Source organism: Podarcis melisellensis (genome assembly GCF_964234715.1).
Source record: "Podarcis melisellensis genome assembly, chromosome: 7".
NCBI lineage: Eukaryota > Metazoa > Chordata > Lepidosauria > Squamata > Lacertidae > Podarcis > Podarcis melisellensis.
Genome location: NC_138539.1, coordinates 46,343,587 through 46,366,863, shown reverse-complemented (window position 1 = coordinate 46,366,863; position 23,277 = coordinate 46,343,587). Strand labels below are relative to the sequence as shown.

The following is a 23,277-nucleotide window of genomic DNA, read 5'->3' as shown; positions in this document are numbered from 1 at the left end:
CTAGTCTTCTCCTATCTGGCACCCTCCTGATGTTTTGGACTACCAATCAACCCTAGCCAGCAAAGCCAACAGTTAAGGATGATGGGAATTGCAGTGCAGGTTTATCTGAAGGGCACCAGATGGGGAAAGGCTGCCTCACAGTTTCAAAATGGTGTATGTTTGGGAAATGCATACAGTACTTCATTTTGTGGGATGATAACATCCAAAATGCATATGCAAAGGGTTAATCGCAAGAGCTGTAGAACTCTGTGATGTCATACACCCGTTGGCAGTTAAAGCAGTTGGTACAGTTATGGCAGTTAGTTGAACAGTCTTAACAGTTAGAGCAGCAGGTTATGTTACATTGTGCTGCTGTCTGCCTCAGAGTCAGTTACCCTGTAACAGTTTAATCTGTGTAAGAGGTTTTAGCAATTTAAGAAATACCCACCTGCATTATATATTTAATCTGCAACTGCAAGTACACTAAGTAAAAATCATATGCAGTTTAAACTTTAAAAGAGAGTGTCTTGCGTAGTTTTTATAGGAGGGAAAAGAGAACTAAGTAAAGGGTCGATCGACCCAAGGCTGTCTTCCACATCTCTGTAAATGGGAACTAGAGTCTAATTCCAGCACATTTTTCTCTTCTTGCATTTGTTTGTTCTACTGTGTAGCAAGTTTTTAAAAACAAAACAAAACAAAAAAACAAAAAAATTATAATTATGACTGTACAGAAACCTTCTACTCTGATTCTCCAAGATTTAAAACAAGTATGGAGAACCTGTGGCTCTCCAGATACTGCTAAACTACAACTTCCATCATCCCTAACCAATGCCATGCTGTTTGTGACAGATGGGAGATGGGAGTCCAGCAAAATCTGGAGGGCCCCAGGTCCCCCACCCATGGCTTAAAAAAAATAATCAAGAATATTTGCAGGCAGCCTAGGCCATGGATGAGACAGACAGTGCAGAATGGATATGCTTGTGCCAACATATGAGACAGCCTATTTATATAAATTACGAAATAATATTATATGCCTCATTTAAATGAAACCTGAAGAAATACTAACAAGACAAATACTAGCCCCTTCTACACTCACATTTTTTCACATTCGCAACTTGGTGCAGAGTAGGGGATCTGGTCCCAAATGCAAAGGATGCTGTCAGGGAGATGTGTGACATGTTTGGGGCATGAGGAAATTTTCTCTGGGTGCAGAGGAATTACATTCCTATTTAGGAGTTCCACTGCCTGCAATGTTTTGACAGATTCCTCACTATGCTCTGATGGTGTGCTTGCCCTATGATGCAAGCACTTCGCTTCAGATCTGACTGAATATTCTAACAATTGTAATATGGCAGCTTATTTCACAACAGCTCGTGCGGTGTCAGTTGTGAAATGCGCAGGGTAGGGCAGAGCTATACAGTTCTGCACTACTGGACTCTAAAAGCTAATGGATATCTCTACTACAGATCTGCCTGAAGGGATGCCCAGCTATGCTGAATTTAGGAGCTTTTGTCTCATTCAGTGTGCCACAGGTAGGGCAGAAGGGATTGACTTCAGCACTATCAGCTGTTCTCTAAACACACACACACACACACACACACACACCCCACACAACATACACAGCTGTGTTTGCCCAGAAAGTAGGGCAAGATCATGTCTGAGCCTGAACACTCTGTACATGAGCAAAGAATGGTGCTCTCTGTCCATTTGCATGCAACATTTCATGAATATGAATATCCAGAAATAGTTAATGAAACATTTAGATTCATAGATTCAATTAATGCATCATAAACATTCCGATCAAGAACTTGTAAAAAACAGTATTACTATAAAGTGATGTCATGTTGTATAGAGAAAAATTGTACAGCATTTGGCTCAAATTGGATTCTCCCCAAATGTTTGATTTCAGTAAACCACATTTAAAAAACAAAGGTAGAAAGTAAAAATATGAACACAATTCCGTCTGCTCTCCATGATGTACATTGTTATTTTAAAATCTGTTTAGCTTACCCCTATTGTCACCTTGTTTAAAATTAAAAATTAGTATCTAGAAAGAGGGAGGGTAACTTACATGTAGCAGGTTTAGTTTTCATCAGATTCTGGAGGTCAATGGTGAATTTGTGGAACTGGCTGTGGAACTGCTGGGATGAATTCTTGAGTCCAGAAATATCTTTAGAATGGGAAATTATAGTTCTGTTCATCTTATTGACACAGTTCCAAAGACTGGAGACATGTTTGTTTAATCCCTCCCTTATCCTTTGGAGGCTGCTAGACACTTGATCTAGTTTGTTGCAGGTTTTTTCAACACTGGACACTCTACCCTCCATATCAGAGACACCAGGCAATTTCTCTTGGCATTTGTTCAGGTTGTAATATAGCTTCGTGCTTAGCTGTTCCATCCTATCCTTTAAGTCATTACAACAATTACTGTCTGGGTGGGTTTGATTGCCCACTGTTTTCTGTATTTCATCTACCTTTCTGAAAGCATCAAGTTGTACCTTTTCGCAAGTAGAATTGATACCTAGAAGTTGTTCATTGCAGCTGCTCAAACCACCCTGAAGTTTCTTAACATTTTTATCAACAGCATTCAGACCATAACGAATAATTCGTAAATCCTTTTGAAGCTTCTGAATGTCACGTTGGCTGCCTTTAATTAAATTAAATTTCTCGCTTAAAGAGCCATTTAAGGATTTTAAAAGACCAGAATTACCCTCTGTTTTAAAAAACAATACATCATATTTACTGTTGCAGTTTTCTATGTCTCTCTGGAGGCCCTCCACATTGTGTGATACCGGCTGGCATTTCTGCCTGCAAAGGTTTTCAATATCTTGCAGTTTGTTCTTCACAATATTTATTTCAGAACCAAACTGTTCATTTCCAGACCCTGAATTGCTATGCAAAATTGATAATAGATCAACATTTCTCTCATCTGGATTTGTGATATTAGTAACATCTAGAAAAGTAGCACTCAGACGGTTTTCCAGTGCCCGAAGCTTTTTGTCAAATATGTCTCTCGCTTCATCTACTTCAGTAGCTATAACACCACGAAGTGTTTCTTCAATGTAAAAGCAGTGTTGTTCAGCATTTCTCTCTGTAACATTGATCCTGGCTTCCACTTCCTCCCATTTTGCATCAAAGTTGCCTTCCAGATATGGAGTGGCTATGTATTTCATTTCATTATCTATTCTGGCATTTAAAATCCTATTTGCTTCTGCAGTTCTGTCAATCTTCTCACCCAAATGTTTTAGCTGCTGTCCAAAAGCATCAGTTTCAGCATTACTGCAACAAACTGAGTGGTTTGATGGTGCTTGGATAAGAGTCTGAAGATGTTTTATCTCCTTTCTGATGTCATTTTCTTTCTCTCCAATAAGTTCCCTTATCCCTTGGCAGCTGGCTTCATGATCATCACAATGTTGTTGAATATCCATGAGTTTGTACTCACAGGAATTTTTCAGATCTGCCATTTTCTTCTCAAATCCTTCCAAAATCTCCTGTCTCAGATCTTCAAACTTAGCATCAATGTATTGCTGATACAACTGGCTACTCGGCATCATTACGGTTGGGCCTTGGGCGGCTTCTTGGAGCTGTTTTAATTGTGCTTCATAGCCACTTGCTTTCCCTTTCACTTCTTCCACCTTGTCATCTTTGTCCTTCAATCCATCTTCTGTTGGTTCAGATTTTATATTTTCTATTCCAGGTTCCTTTTGGTCTTTATTTCCAAACACATGAATTTTCTTTGTATCGCCCTCAGCCGTACTGTCAGGCTCTGGACGGTCATGAAGGTTGTTCAACCATGATACAAGCATCCGACTTGCATCTTCTTGAACAGAAAGCTTTAGGTTTTCATTCACACCTGTTAAGGAGGACTGAAGCTCTAGCACAGTCTGTGTAAGGCGGAATACTTCATCCTCAAGGAGCTGAATTCTTTTATCCTGCGAGTCCTGTTGTTCTTGCTTTGGATTAGTGTCTGCAGAAAGAAAAGAAAGAAAAATGTGGAAACAACATTTAAAACTAAACTTGAAGTTACAAAACCCCAAATTGACTTAGATGGTTTAGAGGGATAAATCTTTACAACTTTCTCACCCACCCATGTTTTTCCTTCAAAGTGAATTACTTCTTTTATATTTGGCTCTGTGCTTTAATACAAGGGTAGGAAGTCTGATGATGGATGTTGTTGAAATCTAACTCTCATCAGTCCTTGTCAAGATCCCTAGTGGTCAAGGATAATGGGAATTGTAGCCCAGCAATATGTGAAGGGTTACAGATTCCCCACTCTTCCACCAGACTAGGAATATGACAATCAATGCACACACAAAATATGACACTGATTTGAGACTGCATCATCTGTGCTGATCTCACTATGACCCAAGTCCATCATTCTGTACTTTCATGGGAGTCAGCACAAAAAAAGCTTATACAGGGAAGCAACCTAAGCTGCCCTTTCAAATACTGAAATATGCACAGTACTTTGGGCGGATATTGCATATCAAACTGATTATCTTTTGCTACAGCTGTGCAAATTGGCCACTGCACCTAAATCCTGAACATTTTCCTGACAATGAAGGAGAAATGCCTGCAACATGACATCAAGGAAAACCAGCCCCAATTCATCCAAACTGAATATTACAACTGGCCTTGCCAAATGGAATATGCTCTGAAAGAAAGAAAGACTAGCAAAAGCTTCTTGTGCAGAAGAAAGCATGTTCACCTGCATAAACAGCCCTCACCCATCTCTTGGTTCTAGCCTCTGTTTCCACACAGTAGCTTAAAAGTCATCACTAACTTATCAAGTTAGTGTTAGTGACAAGCACTAGCATTAAAAAAACCCCCACATATTCTTATAATACAGAATCATTCCATACAACATTCTGAAAAATCACTGAACTTGTAAATCTGAAATAAGCTCAAGGACACTACAGCTGCTTCCAAAAGAGTGACCCCAGCACTACCAAATCACTGTTCTTTTGTTGTAAGCTGCAAGTGAAATTGGAATTAAATTTCTACACTATTGGCAGTAATGCACTTTTTCTGTGTTTACATCCTATGTTCTGCCCACACACTGCTGGGGTGAGGCCATTTTAAGTTCAGCACATATTCATTATAACTCTTTTGGTGAATGCCATTTCATCACACACACACCATTTATGAATGAATGAATGGATCTTTATTTGCGTCAGCCATTGGCCATAGCAGTAAAACAACATGATATACAACAATACAATACACAAAGAATAGGAAAAAAAGTTAATTATATAAAATACATTTTAGGGTTTTGAATCAATAGTCAAATACTGGATCTTATTCTAATTGCCCCGGCTAAAAACCTTGCTGTTACCTGCTCATCATGATCTGCCAAGAGAAAGGACACTGTGGCAGTGGCTGGGCGACCCGGAATGGACAATAAAAGAGGGGTGATAACCTCATTCCCCAAGTCTTTATAAAGAGTGCAAGCCAGAAGTGAGAGTAAAAGCATGTCTATATTTTAAAATTGCTAGGTTATGCAGATAGGGTGCCGGAGAGTCAAAATGGGTAGGTGGAAAATTGTGATACCATGGGCAAAATTTCCTTATTGTGACCAAGTTGTTCTGATGCTCGATATCATTTAGGCACTGACAAGTTTGACTGTTTGCTTTGCTAAAACCCAAAGTGAGTAGCTGTTGTGGTGAAGTTTTTGATAGACAATTTTAGCCCAGGCGCTCTTGTGACAATTTTGCAGCACTAGGCATATTAGACCGGGGGGATTTAAGTTTAGGTGAAGCCAATAGTTACGGTAAGTGTCCTATGCCAAATCCGTAATTCTACCAAGGGAAGATAAGCCTCTAGGCGCAATGATGTGTTTGAGACACAGGGTGGTACAGAGAAAATTTGCTTTAAGAACTTTCATTGGACAGCTTCCATAGATCTAAGGTGAGTGCATGTCCAAATCTGAGCCCCATATAATAACTGTGCTAGGGGTTTAGCTTGGAACACTTCCAAGACTGATGGTATATGTTTACCACCTTTTGTGCAGAAAAAGCCTTTTTTTAAAAATCATTTTTTAAATTATTGCTGAAATGCTTTCAGGGCTTTTTTAATGAAAGAAAAGTAAAGTGTTATAACCCAATACTGTTAATTTGCTATACTGCTATAATACTATACTACAACAGTCAACTTAGGTTTGAACCCAACAGATCGCCATCAGTCCATTTGCTTTAATAAAACTTTATAGTTACTGCCATGTTATCAATATGGTTAATAGACTGTTCTTTAAAAATACTGGTTTTTTAAAAAATATATACAATGATGCATATCCAATACTGCAGCTCCATGGACTTCTGTCCATGCAGCTATGCTTGCTCTTCCTCTCCTGTCTCCTCCACAACCTCCTAGACCCTCAGAAACAGCTCTGCAAGCTTGGGCACCCTCCAGACCAGATTTTTGGGGTACATGTGGGATGGCTCTGTGGCAGGGCCCACAAAAACCTACCTCAAAGGGTTAATGAGACTGATAAATGGCAGAGAAATAAGTAAAACACTTTGGACTGCAAGTGCTGTGTCAAACATAGCAAAAAGAAAAATTATGGGCAGGGACATGCATACCAAAATTCAAAGAAAAGAATTACCCAAGCTTGGCTTCATGTCATCTGCTGGTAGCTGTGCTGGGTAAACAGCAGACCTTGGCTTTTGGGGTGTGCCTTCTTTGCAATCTATACCCATGTATCCAGGGCAACATCTCCATTCCAATTCTGTTACTGTCTTATATGTTATTTTATATTTAGGTCTGAAACTTGTACGATACCTGCAATAAATAAAATGAAAATGGTAGCATTAACATATTATGGCGATCTTTATTGGGCCGGGGTTCTTTCAAACAAAGCAAAAGAAAAAGAAAAGAAAAGGAAAAAGAAGAAATAAAAATAAAAAGGACTTCTGATTTTCCACTTGTCAGTTATATAAAATAAATTATTCAAAACAGTCACTCTAGCACGACATCCAACTGTACGACTTTCTGTTAAGCAATATTTTCCCAATCTTCAGATCCAAATGTCTCCATTCATTTTCCTTTTCACACAAAAAATCCAAAAGGGGTTCTCTAACTATTATTAATAAATGTCAGCAATAGTTTTTCTCTAATCAAACATTTCAACTTCAGCAACCATTCCTCCATATGAAACAATAATAAATCATTCCCTCTTTGTCCATGTAGCAGGACAACAATGACTACTTTTAAGAGGTTTAAAGTCATTAGAGAGCTATATAAACAATCCCTGTAATGAGTAGGGGGAGAGTGGGAAAATATAATATCCTGCTCGCCCATGACTATCCTGTTTCCTCCCTGTTCTCTTATGTATGTTTAACTACTTATTACTGTGAAAGCAATTTAGCTAGGATGAGTATTCTTTGAACTCACTGCTAGAGACAACAGTGACCACTTTGAAGTGATTTAAAGTCATTAAAGAGATATTCCAGCCCTAACAGTATTTAACTGCTTTGAATTAGGCCTAGTAAATCTGATTCACATGCATTAATCTATGCCCACATTTCAACTGTGGTATCTTTGCACCAACGCAATTCAAAGTTTGATAAATAAAGCATTTTGATATTTAAAGAAGTTTGTTGTATCAACTCACTGAAAGTGTTTTAAAGTAACTTCCATTCTTTATTTAACATTTTTATATTAATATTTTTATTTATTTTCCAAATTACAGTAACATCATCAAAATAACAAATTATAATCAGGTTCAACCTTAATTGTGGTCCACTGAAATAGAAAGACCCACGTTTTATAACCAGTGCTTTGCCATTAGCTACAGTTAGTAGTCATAAATTCAGTTATTATGATCTACAGAGCTTTGTTGATTGACATAGCCTTCTTTCTCTATGCAATCTGCAATCAAAGTTAGAGCTAAGGAGTATGGCTAGATTACCAGCCTACCAGGATTACTTCAGAACATTGTCCATTGTAGAAGACAAGTAGAAATATTCTACGTTACAGAACAGTTGAAGCTCTTAGTACCACTCCCTTATTTTCATCTATTTGTTACTGTTGAATCCACAGCAGTTAAAAATTCTCCAACAATGAAATCATTTGCTCCTCATGGGATTCAGCTGATTCTCTGTTATTAGCTATGCAGCACAAGAAACTAAACACTCACAAACCCAAATACAGTGGTACCTCGGGTTAAGAACTTAATTTGTTCTGGAGGTCCGTTCTTAACCTGAAACTGTTCTTAACCTGAGGTACCACTTTAGCTAATGGGACCTCCCGCTGCTGCCGCCGCGTGCTTTCTGTTCTCACCCTGAAGCAAAGTTCTTAACCCGAGGTACTATTTCTGGGTTAGCGGAGTATGTAACCTGAAGCGTCTGTAACCCGAGGTACCACTGTACTGTACCATCTAAAATGCTCAGATTTCCTAAGGTTGCTTCCTAAATCTTACTACAGAAAAAAAGACAAAATTTGCCTTTGAAGTCGCTTGGGGATTTCCAACCGTTTTCTAAATGTTTCACAAACATCAATGAATTAATTAGTTCGAAGAAGTGCTTGAACTCATAATAGCTACCACCTGCATCTTCATTTATTGGGAAATATGAATTGAAGCTGCCTTCCTGAAATCAAGAACACATACAAAGTCCTACTGAAATCAACTGATGGCAATCTGTTGGGTTCAAACCTAAGCTGACTTGTTCAGCATGTCTGTTGCAAGCATTAACACAAATCTTTTCATTCTTCTATTATAGTAATGCATACTATCAGAAAGATGGAGAATTGTGATACATGACTACCTCTGAGTCCTAAAAACGCAAACCAAGAAAGTAGTGCTAACCTGCATTTGTATTCTTGGAGGACTCCTTCCCTCACTCCCTGCACCTATGTACAGTATATCATAGCATAGGCTGGTAATAGAGATTGATACCCACATATTCAACTCCATAGAAACAAACGGAAAACTTTAGGTAGGCTCTTGGCCTTTCTACCTTGCCACACAGTGATGCCATTTTCAAAGTACACTTCTTGCCTTTAACCTTCCCAAGCACCTTTATTCCACATGTTCCTCTCCTCCCTCTTCCCTGTTAATTAGAAATCCATTTACTGGATTAACCCTGTCATCAAAATAGTTTCTGGCAATAGTTTCCCATTTTTTGAAGGGACTTAGTTTAACACAATAAGAATGGGAAAACCTGACAAGTGAGTCATGAATGTGCTGCAGGAAGGAAGGTCTGGAAAATGCATTACATCCAGAGATGGTGGGTCAAGACTTTTCAAAATGACTCTGCAGATACGCCCCAGGTTGATTCACATGAAAATAAAATAAAACTTTTTTTAACGAGACATTTTTAATAGCATGGCCATTTACAGATCAACAAAAAGGAGGCCAACAGAAGATACAAATTTGCATAAAATGTGCATATGAAAATTTATATGCATAGATGCAAATTTAAAAATAATTACAATAATTTAAATAAATATACAGCGCATGTGGCCATAGGGGAGAAGACTCTGACTAAGTAACCTGTGTGCCTGTTCAGGTGCTAACTGTTGATGACCAACTTCAAGGTGCCTGTTCTCCACCCTTGCAGGAGGTTTTATCTAGTTAATCTAGTTTAATCTAGTTAGTCCATCAAATAAAGGCTTGTCCTCTATAGTAGCGCACAAAGCTCCTGCAGCCAATCGGAAGCCGCAGAAGCTCTGTCGGACATTTGGGTTCCAAAGAACATTCACAAACCAGAACACTCACTTCCAGGTTTGTGGCGTTCGGGAGCCAAAATGTTTGACTTGCAAGGCATTCAGGATCCAAGGTACAACTGTATTTCATATTACCGTATTTTTCGCCCTATAAGGCGCTCATAGGACACACCTAGTTTTCGGGGGGGGGGGGGAAATCAAGGGAAAAAATATGATTTCTCCCCTGCAGCTCTGGGAGCAGCGGACAGCCTGCACGCAGCCTGTGCACTACTCCAAGACCTTCTCCCTGCTTTTGCGGGAGGTGGAGGAATTCCCCCACCTCCCGTGAAAGCCCACAGGAGCCGCGCACGACTCCTGTGGACTTTTCGACCAGGAGGGAGAATGGACTGAAACGGCCAGTCAGTCCCTTCTTCCTCCTCGGGGAAAAGCCCCCAAGAGTGGCGCGCTCTTTAAAGGGTACGCGGCTCCTGCGGGCTTTTCTACGAGGTGGGGGGATTTGCCCCCCACACCTCATAGAAAAGCCCGCAGAAGCCACACAGCCTTTAAAGAGTGCATGGTTTCTGGGTGCTTTTGCGGGAGGTGGGGGAATTCCCCCATCTCCTGCAAAAGCCCACAGGAGGGAGAAGGGACTGACTCAGCCAGTCAGACCCTTCTCCCTCCTTGGGGAAAAGCCCCCAAGAGCGGTGCGCTCTTTAAAGGCTGCGCAGCTCTTGCAGGCTTTTCTGCGAAGTGGGGGAATTCCCCCACCTCATAGAAAAGCCTGCAGAAGCCGCGCACCCTTTAAAGAGTGTGCGGCTCCTGCGGGCTTTTCAACCCAGCTTGTGGGGCTGGCGATGGGGGGAAGCGCTGCTTTCCCCCACCGCCAGCCTCAAAGCGGGGTCGGGGAGCAGCGCAAAGGCGCCGCGCGCCTTCCTGCTGCCCCCCGATCCTCTGAGGCTGGCGATGGGGGGAAGCGCTGCTTTCCCCCACCGCCAGCCTCAAAGAGCAGACTCTCCTGGCTTCAGCGAAAGCAACGCAAAGCCTTCGGAGTGCAGGCTTCAGAGGCTTCGCGTTGCTATCGCTTAAGCCAAGGAGCCTGCATTCGCCCCATAGGACGCACACACATTTCCCCTTCATTATTGGAGGGGGGAAAGTGCATCCTATAGGGCGAAAAATACAGTATTTCCCATGTCGATACCTTAGCAGGGGCTACAAGATGTTACAAGAAGTTTGATAGGTTCTGGACCATGAGAATATGTTGTGAATGTTGTATGAAATAAATATACCCCTTTGCAACCCATAGATGAGAAAGAGTCTATTGTTCACTGTTTACAGACAAAAACGGGCAATTTTAGGTCAGTGACACATGGCCAGAAAAGTTCATCTCATCCAGCAAACTGAGACTATCAAACATGCCAAAATACTAAGGATAACTGATAACTTCTTTTTGTTTCCAGTACACTGTCCCTCTGCAGCATTCCCCCAAGAGGTCAGCAAGATGGGGCCTCTACAGAAAAACCTTTCCCTGGGCACACCCAGGAGTCATTCCTGATTATGTAACAGCAGTGCTCCTTTTGTAAATATTTTTGAGACATCCAAAACCATTTTTTACTCTTAAATTTACTGGAACAAATTTTAGGCTACCGGCAATGACCGATGGAAATGTATACACACTGCGATGAATCCAGAGGTGACCTGAAAACATTACTAAAAGAGCAGAATGGGGACGGGGCAGAATGCTTTATGTGGGGCCCGCTGACGTATGCAGGGGTCCAGAATATAACTCATGTGCAAAACGAAGATTGTCTATACTTAAAAGTATTGTCTACATATGATGCAAGTTTTCAGCTTAGGACAGATTTCTGCATTTATTCCACCTGAGCCATTTTTATCTCAAGACATTTAAGCCCATACAATGCATGCATTGATGAACATCCTTATACAGATTAGGGCTCTGTGTATTACCGCTACCCAGCAGCAGCTCATACCCACTACACGTAGTAGGGCTGCTAGGGGGTCTCAGGAGTGTGGAGAATGAGTGGTCCCAGGGGTGTGTCCAAGTTCTTCTGATTTTCTCCCCATCCTCCTCCCTTGCAAAGCTACTGTGGAACCTAAGCATTGCAATTTTACTAATAGTTGGCACCTATAAAATAGTTGACTGCCCCTTTGATTAAAAGAATATGAGAGTACTGTACCCAAACAGCCAGTGACAGAGAGGAGGATTATAAACTTAAGTCTTCAGATCCACTGGTGTACTTGTTTTTCAAAGGTATAGACAAGAAGGCTCTTGCCAATTGGCTTACTTAGAAGGAAAATGTACAGTCAATATTCTATCCAATTAAAATGTGATGCAGATTAAGGGCACCGCCAACTGCTCCTTACAAACCACACCTTCCTTTCACAAACTTGAGCAGAGGAGACATGATTAGGAACTATAAGCCTCAGAAATAAATAGAAAGAGCATGCACAGAGTGCATCAGTCTCACCAAACCTTTGTTTGTATTTAATAATGTAACATACATATCCACCATGTATATAATCACCAGAGTAGTTTAGGATCAGCATGTGGATCAGGCCAAAGGCCCATCTAGTCCAGCATCCTATTCTCACAGTAGCCAACCAAGCAGCACAGTGTTTTTTAAAACCTAAAGAAAAACAGGAATACAAAACATCCATACAATCTCAAGCCTATGTACAAACATTAGAGTTCCAATAATACAGAAGTGTTGAAAGTTACAACACACATAGAAGCCACCAACCATTTCTCCTCATCCAGTCACAAAAATGATTTAAATATCGATATTATAAAAAGATACTCACCCTGTCCACTATTGCTCTATCTTGATGAATATTCGTTTAAAAACACAAGCTGCTCAAACTAGCCACCACACCCTTCTCCTGGCTAGCTACAAAAGAATGGGCTTTGAGGTGTGGCTTCCAGAAACAGCTCTGAGCATGCTCAGATGGCCATTCAAGGCAGTCCTACTGAGACTTCTTGTTAGGCCTCATAACAATAGATAGTGAGAACCTTCCTAGTAGGATTAACCTGGTAGGCAGCCCTATCAACCACATGGTTTTTCTGTTTAGAAAGACATGGGAGGGACCTTTTTGCTGTAGCTGTACCCACATGCTGATCTCTCTCAGGCCAGTGAAGGTACCTGCTCAGGCCATCCTTGCTGTTCTATTAATTCACAATGCAAACACATGCATACTTATTTGTAAGTAAGTCCCACTGTGTTAAGTGGAACTACTCCCAATGGGTGCATAGAAAGAGAGACCGAACCTCTCATCAGTCAGCCCAATCCAATCTTCCTCTTTCTCTCTTTAAAGGATTATAAAGTGGTCAATTAAGTTAAGATACTATGAAAAGAATCAACAGGGAACATTACACAGAGAACATCTCACCACAGCTTCCTCTAATTAAGCTGATGTTGTCAATGTTTAGTTGAATGTAAGCTTCTTTTTTGGCAAAGGCAAGCTACTTTTTTGCCAAAAGCATTTGTGCTGCAAAATTCAAGCACACAAAACAAAAACGCTGATCAATAGTTACAGCTCTAAACAAACATACTGGGGAGTATGCCCCAATGCATACAGCAGGATTTACTTACAAGTTGACTTGTATAGGATTGCACTACATAACTTGTTAGGATGTCTTTGACTACTAAAAAAAAAAAAAGGTAAAGGACCCAGACAGTTAAGTCCAGTCGCAGACGACTGGGGTTGCGGCATTCATCTCGCTTTACAGGCCAAGGGAGCCGGCGTTTGTCCGCAGTTAGTTTTTCCAGGTCATGTGGCCAGCATGACTAAGCTGCTTCTGGCACAATGGAGCACCAAAATCAGAGCAATGTATGGAAACACTGTTTACCTTCCCACTGGAGCAGTACCTATTTATATACTTGCCCTTTTTGGCATGCTTTCGAACTGCTAGGTTGACAGGAGCTGGGACCAAGCAGCCAGAGCTCACCCCGTTGTGGGGATTCGAACCACCAACCTTCTGACCGGCAAGCCCAAGGGGCTCAGTGATTTAGACCACAGCGCCACCCGCATCCCGTCTTTGACTACTATCAGAATGTAAAGCCATAATTGACACACCCGAGGAGGTGACTAATCATACACCTCTTTTCACATGATTTTGAAGAAATTGTAACTGCAAATTTGCTGGGGGTGGGAATACTCACAGCATTCTTCCAGATGCAGACATACATACATTGGCAAAGATATCTAGATTTCCAAGGCACCTGATTTCCATTTAACACAAGGTGATAGTTTCAATTCTTTACAACTTATTCCAGGGTAGTTTCATGAAAGCCAGTACACTATTCTGGAAGATTTCCATATGCTCTTCTCCTAGTCCTCCTCCCTTATGAAATAAACTATATAGCCCAGAAGCTTGTAGCTTGAGTGTAAGCATTCTAGACTATCAAGCAACACAGAGACAGGGCTTTGAGCATCTGAATTGCTAGGTTTTCTCAGATTGTGAGGGAGTAAAATATTGTCCAGACCTTCAAATTGTCACCATTCTGAGAGCAGGTGATGGAATACATTTTTGCACACCTGGCAACATCTCCTAAAGTTAGCTGGTTTGCTGAGACGGCCTATTCAAATAGCCTCTTCAATGGCTGTATATTCTGTTCACCAACATTATAGCCCTTATTTATATTCCTTTTGTCCATGTGGATCACAGGGCAGCACACACTGCAAAAAATTACGGGCTCAAAATTACTGGAACATTTTGGCTTCCACCCAGGCATTTCAAAGAAGAGGACCTGCACTGATTTACAGCAAAGTTTATGACTGCTCTGCATGACTAGAGCCTGCAGGTGATTGCAGGCCAAGGAATGTAATTGTACTCAGCAGCAGGTGTTCACAGAGCTGCCACAGAAATTGAAGTACTAATTGCTTCAACTTTAATCAGAGTTTTTTAAAAATAATAATTCTTAACTGATGTCAACCCCAAAGTAGTTATGCTAGGGTAATGTTTTTGCAATTTCCTTCTTTTGTCTGACTAAAGTATGGTGACTTGTTGTATTATCTGTTGACAGAAGAGTCAACATAGCTCTAATTAGTTGCAGCTGCCTCATGTTTGCAATAAAAAGAGCAAGCTCTGTTCAGCTTATAATACGGCTTAGAAATCAGATGTTAGAAAATGGTGCACATCCTCCTGAAGTACCCACATGGTGAAATGTGAAGAATTCCACAGCCGTACTAAGTTGTGTGATGAAGCAGAGGATTTTTCTCCCTACATATGGGAATACCTCACTGCTGGAAAGATGACCAAATACTTCCCCACCCACTCAGTCTCCTCCTCGTCTTCCTTTGTTACTTACACAGGAGCATGTGGGCAGGGGATCTGGTTCCAGGCACAGGAGTACTGAACTTGAACAAAACTCTCTGTGCCATCCAGCACTGAGCAGGTCACATTCTTGTTCACAATGTAGGCACACCAGTTCCTGCAGGGGAGAAGAAGAGAGGGAGACAAGAACAGGACAGGCACACTGTTAAGCCATCAAACAGTGAAAGTTATTAGCCATTTCTCTGGGTCAAATATACAACCACAAAGATTCCATTCAAGAGACAGAGAAGACAGACTTGAAATTATCTGATTATTATTATTGTTGTTGTTGTTGTTATTAGCCCAATACAGTTACGGTTGTAAAGCAATTTCAAAGCTATAAGGAGATGTAACAAAAGTAGTCTCTTGAATGCTACTGTGGAAGTTGAGTATTCAAAAATACCCGGCTTACTTTAAAAGAATAAAATGCACCAAGTTAAAACTTCTATTCTCACTAAATATAGCTGGTGACTACAGAATAGAGGCTGAAATGGAGGAATAAAAGCATCTCATAGCAAACTGACAAGGATTGTGTTTGAACCTAGGGTGTGGTAGTACATTCTTTTTTTCTGCTCTGTTCTTCCTATATGAACAAATGCAGATACTTTAAATGACCAAATACACATCCCAGCCCAGCAATATAGTTTATTATGAAGCAATTAGGAGGTGCTTGATGTTAGAACACAAATGTGGTACTGGCTGCTTAACATTAAACTGAAGCCACAGAATACTGAATCTGGGGTGGATAACTTTGGATGTTAAGGAATCAACCATGTTCTCTGGCCTTGTGAGAAGGCACTGGGCTAAATGGCCTCCTTTGGTCTTTTCCATCTCTTTGGTAGTAGGACACTTGGGTGACCAACCCTTTGTTGCTAAATTGATTGCTTATGATGGATGATCAGCTGTCCACAGAGGGAATTTAAAGGTTAGGATATATTTTTTCCTGAATGAGCAAGTTATCTGCAGAGTGCGGTCGGACTTCAGAGGTTTTACTAAGTCATATGCAGTTGGCAATTGGGATTTGAAGATGGAGAGTATGCTGTAAGTTGCATGTGCACAAGCAATTGATAAGCGTCTAAATGGAAGCTGGAAGGAAATCCAAACTTGTTTTAGAGACTTGTTCGTAAGGGAGCTGCATTAATGCTTGCTTTACACTTGCAGTTTTACTGCCTGGTTCTAAGGCACATTAATTCATCCTTGCTTTACCCATGTTAGTGAAACCCCAGGCATCATTTAAAAATTGGCTAAATATTGAGGACTTAGTGAATTTCAGTTATATTTAAGGAAATTATACCATGCTTGAAAAGAACAAGAAACAAACTGCCTTGTCTTTATGGAAGCATGAAGCGAAGCCTGAATCTACAGTTTTGTGTAGAGGGTAAAATGATGGTCATTTTGTTTTGTTCTTTGTAAACAATATGATGGAACCAGAAAGTATTTAAAAACCTGGGAATATAACTTTGCTGTTAAGTCTCTTTGTTCTGTAAACTGTGAATGCAGTCTTCTGGAAAGGAATAATGCTGTTTAGAGAGTGAATAATTTACCGGGGATGGTTATACTGACTGGAGAAAGAAATGCATTTGTAAATATGGAAATGAGTAACTATGAATCATCTTGAATGTTTTCAATTTATGTCCCTTTATCATCTTTTCCAGGGTGAGCTATAGGCTCTCTAGAGCTTTTAGAGGGACTAGATCACCTTTTAAGGTGAATGCTATTTCGGGGATTGCTTGCTAACAGTTATTTTCAATTGATATTTCTTCAAAAGGAGCTAATGGTTAGGATGAAGTCTGAGTCCAGTCCTTTTGCAGAGACGTGTGTGCAGAGGAGTTGGCAGTGCAGGTTTGGAGACAGAGTTTTAGGTTTAGATAGACTAGATTGGGACAGGGGAAAGACAGCGGGGATTCCAAGCTGAAGTTGTCCAGAAATCAGATGAAGGATCAGTGAGTTGTCTGCCTGTTTTAAACTGTTTATTTCTAAAAGTCTCTCTCTACTTGAATAAATAAATAAAATAAATAAAACACTACAAAGGCAGCATAACTCTCCAATGCTTTTTCTATCTGGAAGAAACTAAACTCTTCATTGATACCCCCTAAACTACTCACTGCTTGAGAATTGAGGAGCTTCATTTAACAATATGATTTAGTGCTACATGCGTGGAGGAGAAAATTACTAAAAAGAAACAAATATCTTTCTGCTGTTACTAGTCACAAAAGGGGTCACAAGTAGGCACCAAAAACAGAATTGGTGTGGCACAAGTAGACCAGGTCACTGAACTATGGAGCCTGAACCCACCCCCAAGCTGTTTATCTTTCAGTATCTCGTCTGTGCTCAACTTGTCCATGCCCAACACACGCAGATTGTGTGTATTGTTATGTCACCCAGTGTTCAACTAGCCAACCAAATAAGGCACATGCAGACACAGCCTTTGCGAAATGTCTTACCTAGATATTTTGTCAACAGAGATGGTCCAATACATTTTCTGCCTGAGGCAAAGGAGAATATTTTCCCTCCCTAATTCCATGTAAAGAATCTGAGTGAGCTTGCAGTTGGATCTTCATTTAATACTGACATTGGGAAAGTGCCCTCCTCCAGTCCACAGCAGCCTCCCAGGAAGAACATCACAACAAGGGCTTGCCCATCAGTTGGCCAAAGAAGGAGCAACTGTGGAAACCTAGTTTCCTCCCACCCCATCCCCTGCTAGAAAAAGCTATCGGTTGCAGATGATTTAGTGTTAACTTTGCAACAGCCAGAAGCTAGTACCAAAAGAGTTCTAGAATTAATGGAGATATTCGGCCAGGTCGCAGGATTTAAATTGAACAAACAGAAAACAAAGGTGCTGGAAAAAAATCTAACAAAAGAGGAGAAAGATAGGTTTCAAAGTGAAACTGGGTTGGAAATAGAAAAAAAGGTTAAGTACCTGGGGGTAAACTTGACATCAAAAAATGTGAATTTATTTAAAGACAACTATGAAAAATGCTGGACAGAAGTTAAGAAAGATCTAGATATATGGTCTAGGCTGAAACTTTCCTTGTTAGGCCGAATCGCTGTCATTAAGATGAATGTATTGCCAAGAATGTTGTTTTTATTTCAGACATTGCAGATTCTAGACAAAATGGACTGTTTTAAGAGGTGGCAGAAAGACATATCTAAATTTGTCTGGCAGGGCAAAAAGCCCAGAATAAAATTTAAGATTTTAACCGATGCAAAAGATAGAGGGGGCTTTGCCCTGCCAGACTTAAGACTCTATTATGAATCAGCAGCTTTTTGCTGGCTGAAGCAATGGCTACTTCTTGAAGACACAGACATTCTTGATCTGGAAGGATATGACAATAGTTTTGGTTGGCATGCATATTTGTGGTATGACAAGGTAAAGGTGTATAAAAGTTTTAAGAACCATATTGTTAGGAAAGCATTGTATAATGTTTGGAATAGATATAAGGATTTATTGGAAAGTAAAACCCCCAGGTGGTTGTCACCAATGGAAGCGAAAGCAGTGAAAAAAATTAACATGGACTCTAATTGGCCTAAGTATTCTGAAATTTTAGAATATGATGGTGAAAGACTGAAGCTGCAAAGTTTTGAGAAGCTAAAGCACAAAGTACGAGATTGGCTACACTACCGTCAGATAAATGAGGTGTTTAAGCAGGACAGGAAACTTGGTTTTCAGAAGGAGAGGTCAAAGCTAGAAATAGAATTGCTAGAATCCAATACTAAAAACCTATCTAAAATGTATAATTTGCTGCTGAAATGGAATACACAGGATGAAACAGTGAAATCAGCTATGATTAAATGGGCACAGGATATCGGCCATGACATTATGTTTGATGACTGGGAACAGTTATGGACCACCGGTGTTAAATTTACGGCATGTAATGCCTTGAAAGAGAATATAATGAAAATGATCTATAGGTGGTACATGACCCCAGTCAAACTTGCAAAGATCTACCATCTGCCCAATAATAAATGTTGGAAATGTAATGAGGCTGAAGGTACCTTCTATCATCTTTGGTGGACCTGCCCAAAGATTAAGGCCTACTGGGAAATGATCTATAATGAAATTAAGAAAGTCCTTAAGTGGACATTTGTAAAGAAACCGGAGGCTTTTCTCTTGGGCATGGTCGGCCAATTGGTGTCAAAGAAGGATAGGACATTTTTTATGTATGCAACTACAGCAGCAAGAATCCTGTTGGCAAAGTATTGGAAGATGCAAGAATTACCTACTCTGGAAGAATGGCAATCGAAGGTGATTGAATACATGGGACTGGCAGAGATGACCGGCAGAATCCGTGACCAAAGGAAAGAGACAGTGGAGGAGGACTGGGGGAAATTTAAAGTATATTTAAAAAATTATTGTAAAATTGTGGACTGATAAGATGTTAAGGGGTAGGAAACAAAGAACTACAGCTGTAAATCTTAAATTGTAAGGAAACTCAAAAGGGATTTAATCAAAGTCTGATTGATGAGTTGCTCGAAAAAATGGTAAAATAAGGATGTGGCGAAGGGAAGGCATGGGGAAGTCAATTTTTGTTGTTTGTCTTTGATGTTTCTGTTTGTTTTGTATTGTTATTAATATGTGTAAAAACCAATAAAAATATTTAAAAAAAAAATAGAAAAAGCTATCGGATCCAATTGCAAATTGCCCTGGCTGAACTGAAGAGAAGCACATTCTGGCTTTAATCCGTAGGGCCCACATGGCAGTACTATGGGGTGGAAATCCCAAAGGATGCCTAAATGCAATATTATCATCTAAAAGTCCACTGCCTACAAGAAGATAATTAACTTCAGAGTCTGGCCCTAACTATCAGCTGGAGAACTAAGGCCTGCTGAGTTATACGTGCATGGTTGTGAGGTTGTCAATGTGAAGTGTTTTCTATTTAAATAATTGCAACTAGTGGTAAGAAGCCTTGAAGATCATGATCCAAGGCAAGCTGTAAATCTTCAAAAGAAATAATAATAGAGACACAGTGTTCAAAATCAGCCAGGCAACAGGTGCATTTTGTACCTGTCAGCCACTTGCAACCAAGTGAAGATGCCCACTAATACACATCTCACACTAATAACACATCCTGTAGAATTCTGTCAATTATATTTTATCTGCGCCATCAAAATGAATTTCGGGAACCAAAATGCTTTTTTTACGCAGTCTGTGCAGGACCAATTATTGTATCTTACTTACCCCACCCTATTGCCCTGCTCTCAGCTGTGAAGAACACTCTTACATTATGGTCCATGTCACCATTAAGAAAAAGAGGTTGGAATAGACCAATAAATGTGTGAACTGTCCCTGGATAACTTGACTTTTCTTCTTTATGTTCTCAAAGTTGTTAAGCTAGCTGAAGGTTGTCATTTGATGTTTAACTGATAATCATTCACAGTCAGTCCATCATTTGAAAAATAAGATTTTAGAGCTGTCTTCTTGCCCCAAAATGGCAAGTAGGAATTCCGTTTTGGCGACTGTAACCTTGGTTTAAGCGGAGCCATTTGGCACCTAGCTTATCGTTCTGAGTTTCTAACACTGGTCACATATCAAGCACTGCGGAAAGAGCTCCAACCATCTCAAGTAATACAGATTACACCCACCCCACCCCGGTTGTGTAACATCCAATTCTGTTCTCTGCTGGGACTGATGACAGACCATGTGCTGGGAACTCAACCTAAACTCTCACCAGAGCTTCGCAGCCGCAAAGATGAGGGGATTCCCTGGACACGCCAGACCCCCACCAATTCCCTCTTCCTCAACAACACAGCCCTTTCACTTTGCTCCAACTCAGTAGCGTAGCATGGGGGGGCGGGGGGGGGCGGCCGCACCGGGCGCAACATCTGGGGGTTAGGGTTAGGGGGCGCAAATCCACGGGTTAGGGGGTGCAAATTACTTGCCTTGCCCCGGGTGCTGACAACCCACACTACGCCACTGCAATGCAGGAATATGCAGGTGGCCCCTACGGGGTCCCAATCCTTGGCGTTCTCAGCACCTTGTTATCAGCTCCCTTGTTATTTTTGCTATATAATCTTGCTATATTGGAATATGCTGGGGTTTTTTCTCTCCTGTTCTTATACTTGCTAAAGTTTTGCCATGTTATTATGAACTTGTTGTTTTCTTGCTTCGCTAACTTATTAAGAAATTGCTTCTGTGGTGTTTGTTGGAAGTGCCCCCCAGTGGCGTAGCGTGGGGGGGGGGTGCAGGGGGGCCCGGCCGCATCGGGCGCAATATCTGGGGGTTAGGGTAAGGGGCGCAAATCCACGGGTTAGGGGGTGCAAATCCACGGGTTAGGGGGCGCAAATCCACGGGTTAGGGGGCGCAAATCCACGGGTTAGGGGGCGCAAATCCACGGGTTAGGGGGCGCAAATCCACGGGTTAGGGGGCGCAAATCCACGGGTTAGGGGGCGCAAATTACTTGCCTTGCCCCGGGTGCTGACAACCCACGCTACGCCACTGCTCCAACTTGCCTATTTGCGGGCAGCTTGCCGCTCTCCGCCCTGCGGCTCACTTTTCCCGGGGGTGGGGAGCGTTTCATCAAGGGCCCGAGAGCGGAGTTTGAGGGGAGCCCAAGCTGGCGCGGAGAGGGGCCGAGGCGGGCACTTACTTGTTCCTGACGCCCGGCCGACTGGGGCGCAAGTGCGGCGCGGTCTGGCCGAGGGAGCCGGACAGAGACAGGAGCAGCAGCAGCAGCGCAGTCCACCTGAGGGGCTTCGGGAGCAGCTCCATGCTGCTCGCCACAGCTGGCGCGCCACGGACTCGCCGGGCGCGAAGAGAGACGTCCCGCAGCTCAGGCTCCGTCCTGAGGACTTCTTCTCTCTCCTGAGACCCCTTTCCGCCTTCTTTGCCTATTTATCTCCTTGTTACGTCGCCCCTCTTTGGCTCCGCCGCCGCGAACTCCACTTCTCGCTTCAGCTTCGCTTCTACTTCACTGACGCAAGACTCCTCAACCCCCCGCTCCCCGCCCCGCTTAGTTCTTCCCAAGTTTCCGCCCTCCGGCTCGCACACCCCGAGCCGAAGATGACTTAGCCGCCTCCTCGCTTCACAAACATCTCCCCTGGCCAAACAGCGGCGCGGCAGCCCCCTTCCTCTTTTCCCCGCTCTTGCCCTGGACGCGGCGGGCGCAACCACTCACTTCGGGGGCAGCGGGGATGGAATAGGACCGGGCTGGCGGCGAGGCGCTTCCCGCCGCACGCGGCTGTTCTGGGACGCTCGACGGACTCGCGCGCTGACCCCCCTCCCCTCCTCGAGGGCTCCTCTCCCCCCTTCTGCCCTGCGTGACCTCCGAGAGAAAGGCACGTGCGCCATTGTGAGCTACAGACAGAGGAATCTCCTCTGGCGGCCGCTGCTCCTTCTTTCCCCACTTTTCTTTCCATTCGGCGGAGCCTTCTTCTTTTCCAAGAACAATCTTACGCAACTCAGCAAGCGTTTCCCCCCCAAAAAAATTGCTTAATAAAGGAAGGCTGCTTACTTAGGCCAAGGGAGGCGATTAGCCGTCACAGAGGGGATGCAGGCAGCCGTGCTACCCCTACACGGGTCATTATCATAGCCCAGTGCACCTGTTGGGGGACTCAAATATTCCTGACCACTTGGCAGGATGAAGCTATAGACCAGGCATGGCCAAACTTGGACCTCCAGATGTTTTGGGACTACAGTTCCCATCACCCCTGGCTAACAGGACCAGTGGTCAGGGATGACGGGAATTGTAGTCCCAAAACATATGGAGTAATAATAATAATAATTTATTATTTATACCCCACCCATCTGGCTGGATTTCCCCAGCCACTCTGGGCAGCTTCCAAGAAAATATTAAAATACAATAGTCCGTCAAACATTAAAAGCTTCCCTAAACAGGGCTGTCTTCAGATGTCTGGAGGGCCAAGTTTGGCCATGCGTGCTATAGACAGCCAATGCTTCTAACTACTGAACTATTTAATAACTTTTCTAGAGTGATTCTAGAGTGTTCTAACAGGGGTCCAGAGTTGCTTTATAAAAACAACAACGGCATGCTATAATGTTAGAAACATATTTTAAATACTCTGCTGGGCTCTGATTTACAGCTGCAAGTATATTGCACTTAATATCAGTGAACAGTTGCTGGATGCTTCAAGACCTCTTCCTGGTGAGAAAAGACAATAGCATCTAGTCTAATCCCGAAAGAGCCATAGCCTTCCCCATTTTGGTGCCCTCAAGATGTTCTGGACTCTGATTCCCATCAGCCTCAGCCAGCAGGCATGTGATAAGCAAGTTGGTTGGGACCTGATGGGAATTGGAGGTCATGGGGTTAGACAAGGCTGCCATGGACTATGACTGATGCATATACACCCCGAAAGGAAATAAAACT

General features: G+C 42.1%; 1 protein-coding gene and 1 long non-coding RNA gene across 2 annotated transcripts in view; one reads left to right on the top strand and one right to left on the bottom strand.

Moving 5' to 3' along the window:
• The window catches only part of EMILIN2 (elastin microfibril interfacer 2), a 37,630-nt gene extending 15,557 nt beyond the window's left edge, over positions 1–22,073 (bottom strand). The window contains exons 1-4 of the mRNA XM_081918031.1: positions 21,541–22,073; positions 14,949–15,071; positions 6,581–6,756; positions 2,051–3,946 (exon numbers count right to left, since the gene is read on the bottom strand). Coding sequence (XP_081774157.1) covers positions 2,051–3,946; positions 6,581–6,756; positions 14,949–15,071; positions 21,541–21,662 — 2,317 coding nt within the window. The 5' untranslated portion in view covers positions 21,663–22,073. The remainder of the gene's footprint in view (positions 1–2,050; positions 3,947–6,580; positions 6,757–14,948; positions 15,072–21,540) is intronic.
• LOC309373722 lies at positions 186–4,792 on the top strand. Its single transcript, XR_014170160.1, has 2 exons — positions 186–394; positions 4,491–4,792. It is a non-coding gene; the product is annotated as an uncharacterized lncRNA (long non-coding RNA).
• Positions 22,074–23,277: the final 1,204 nt, after the last annotated feature.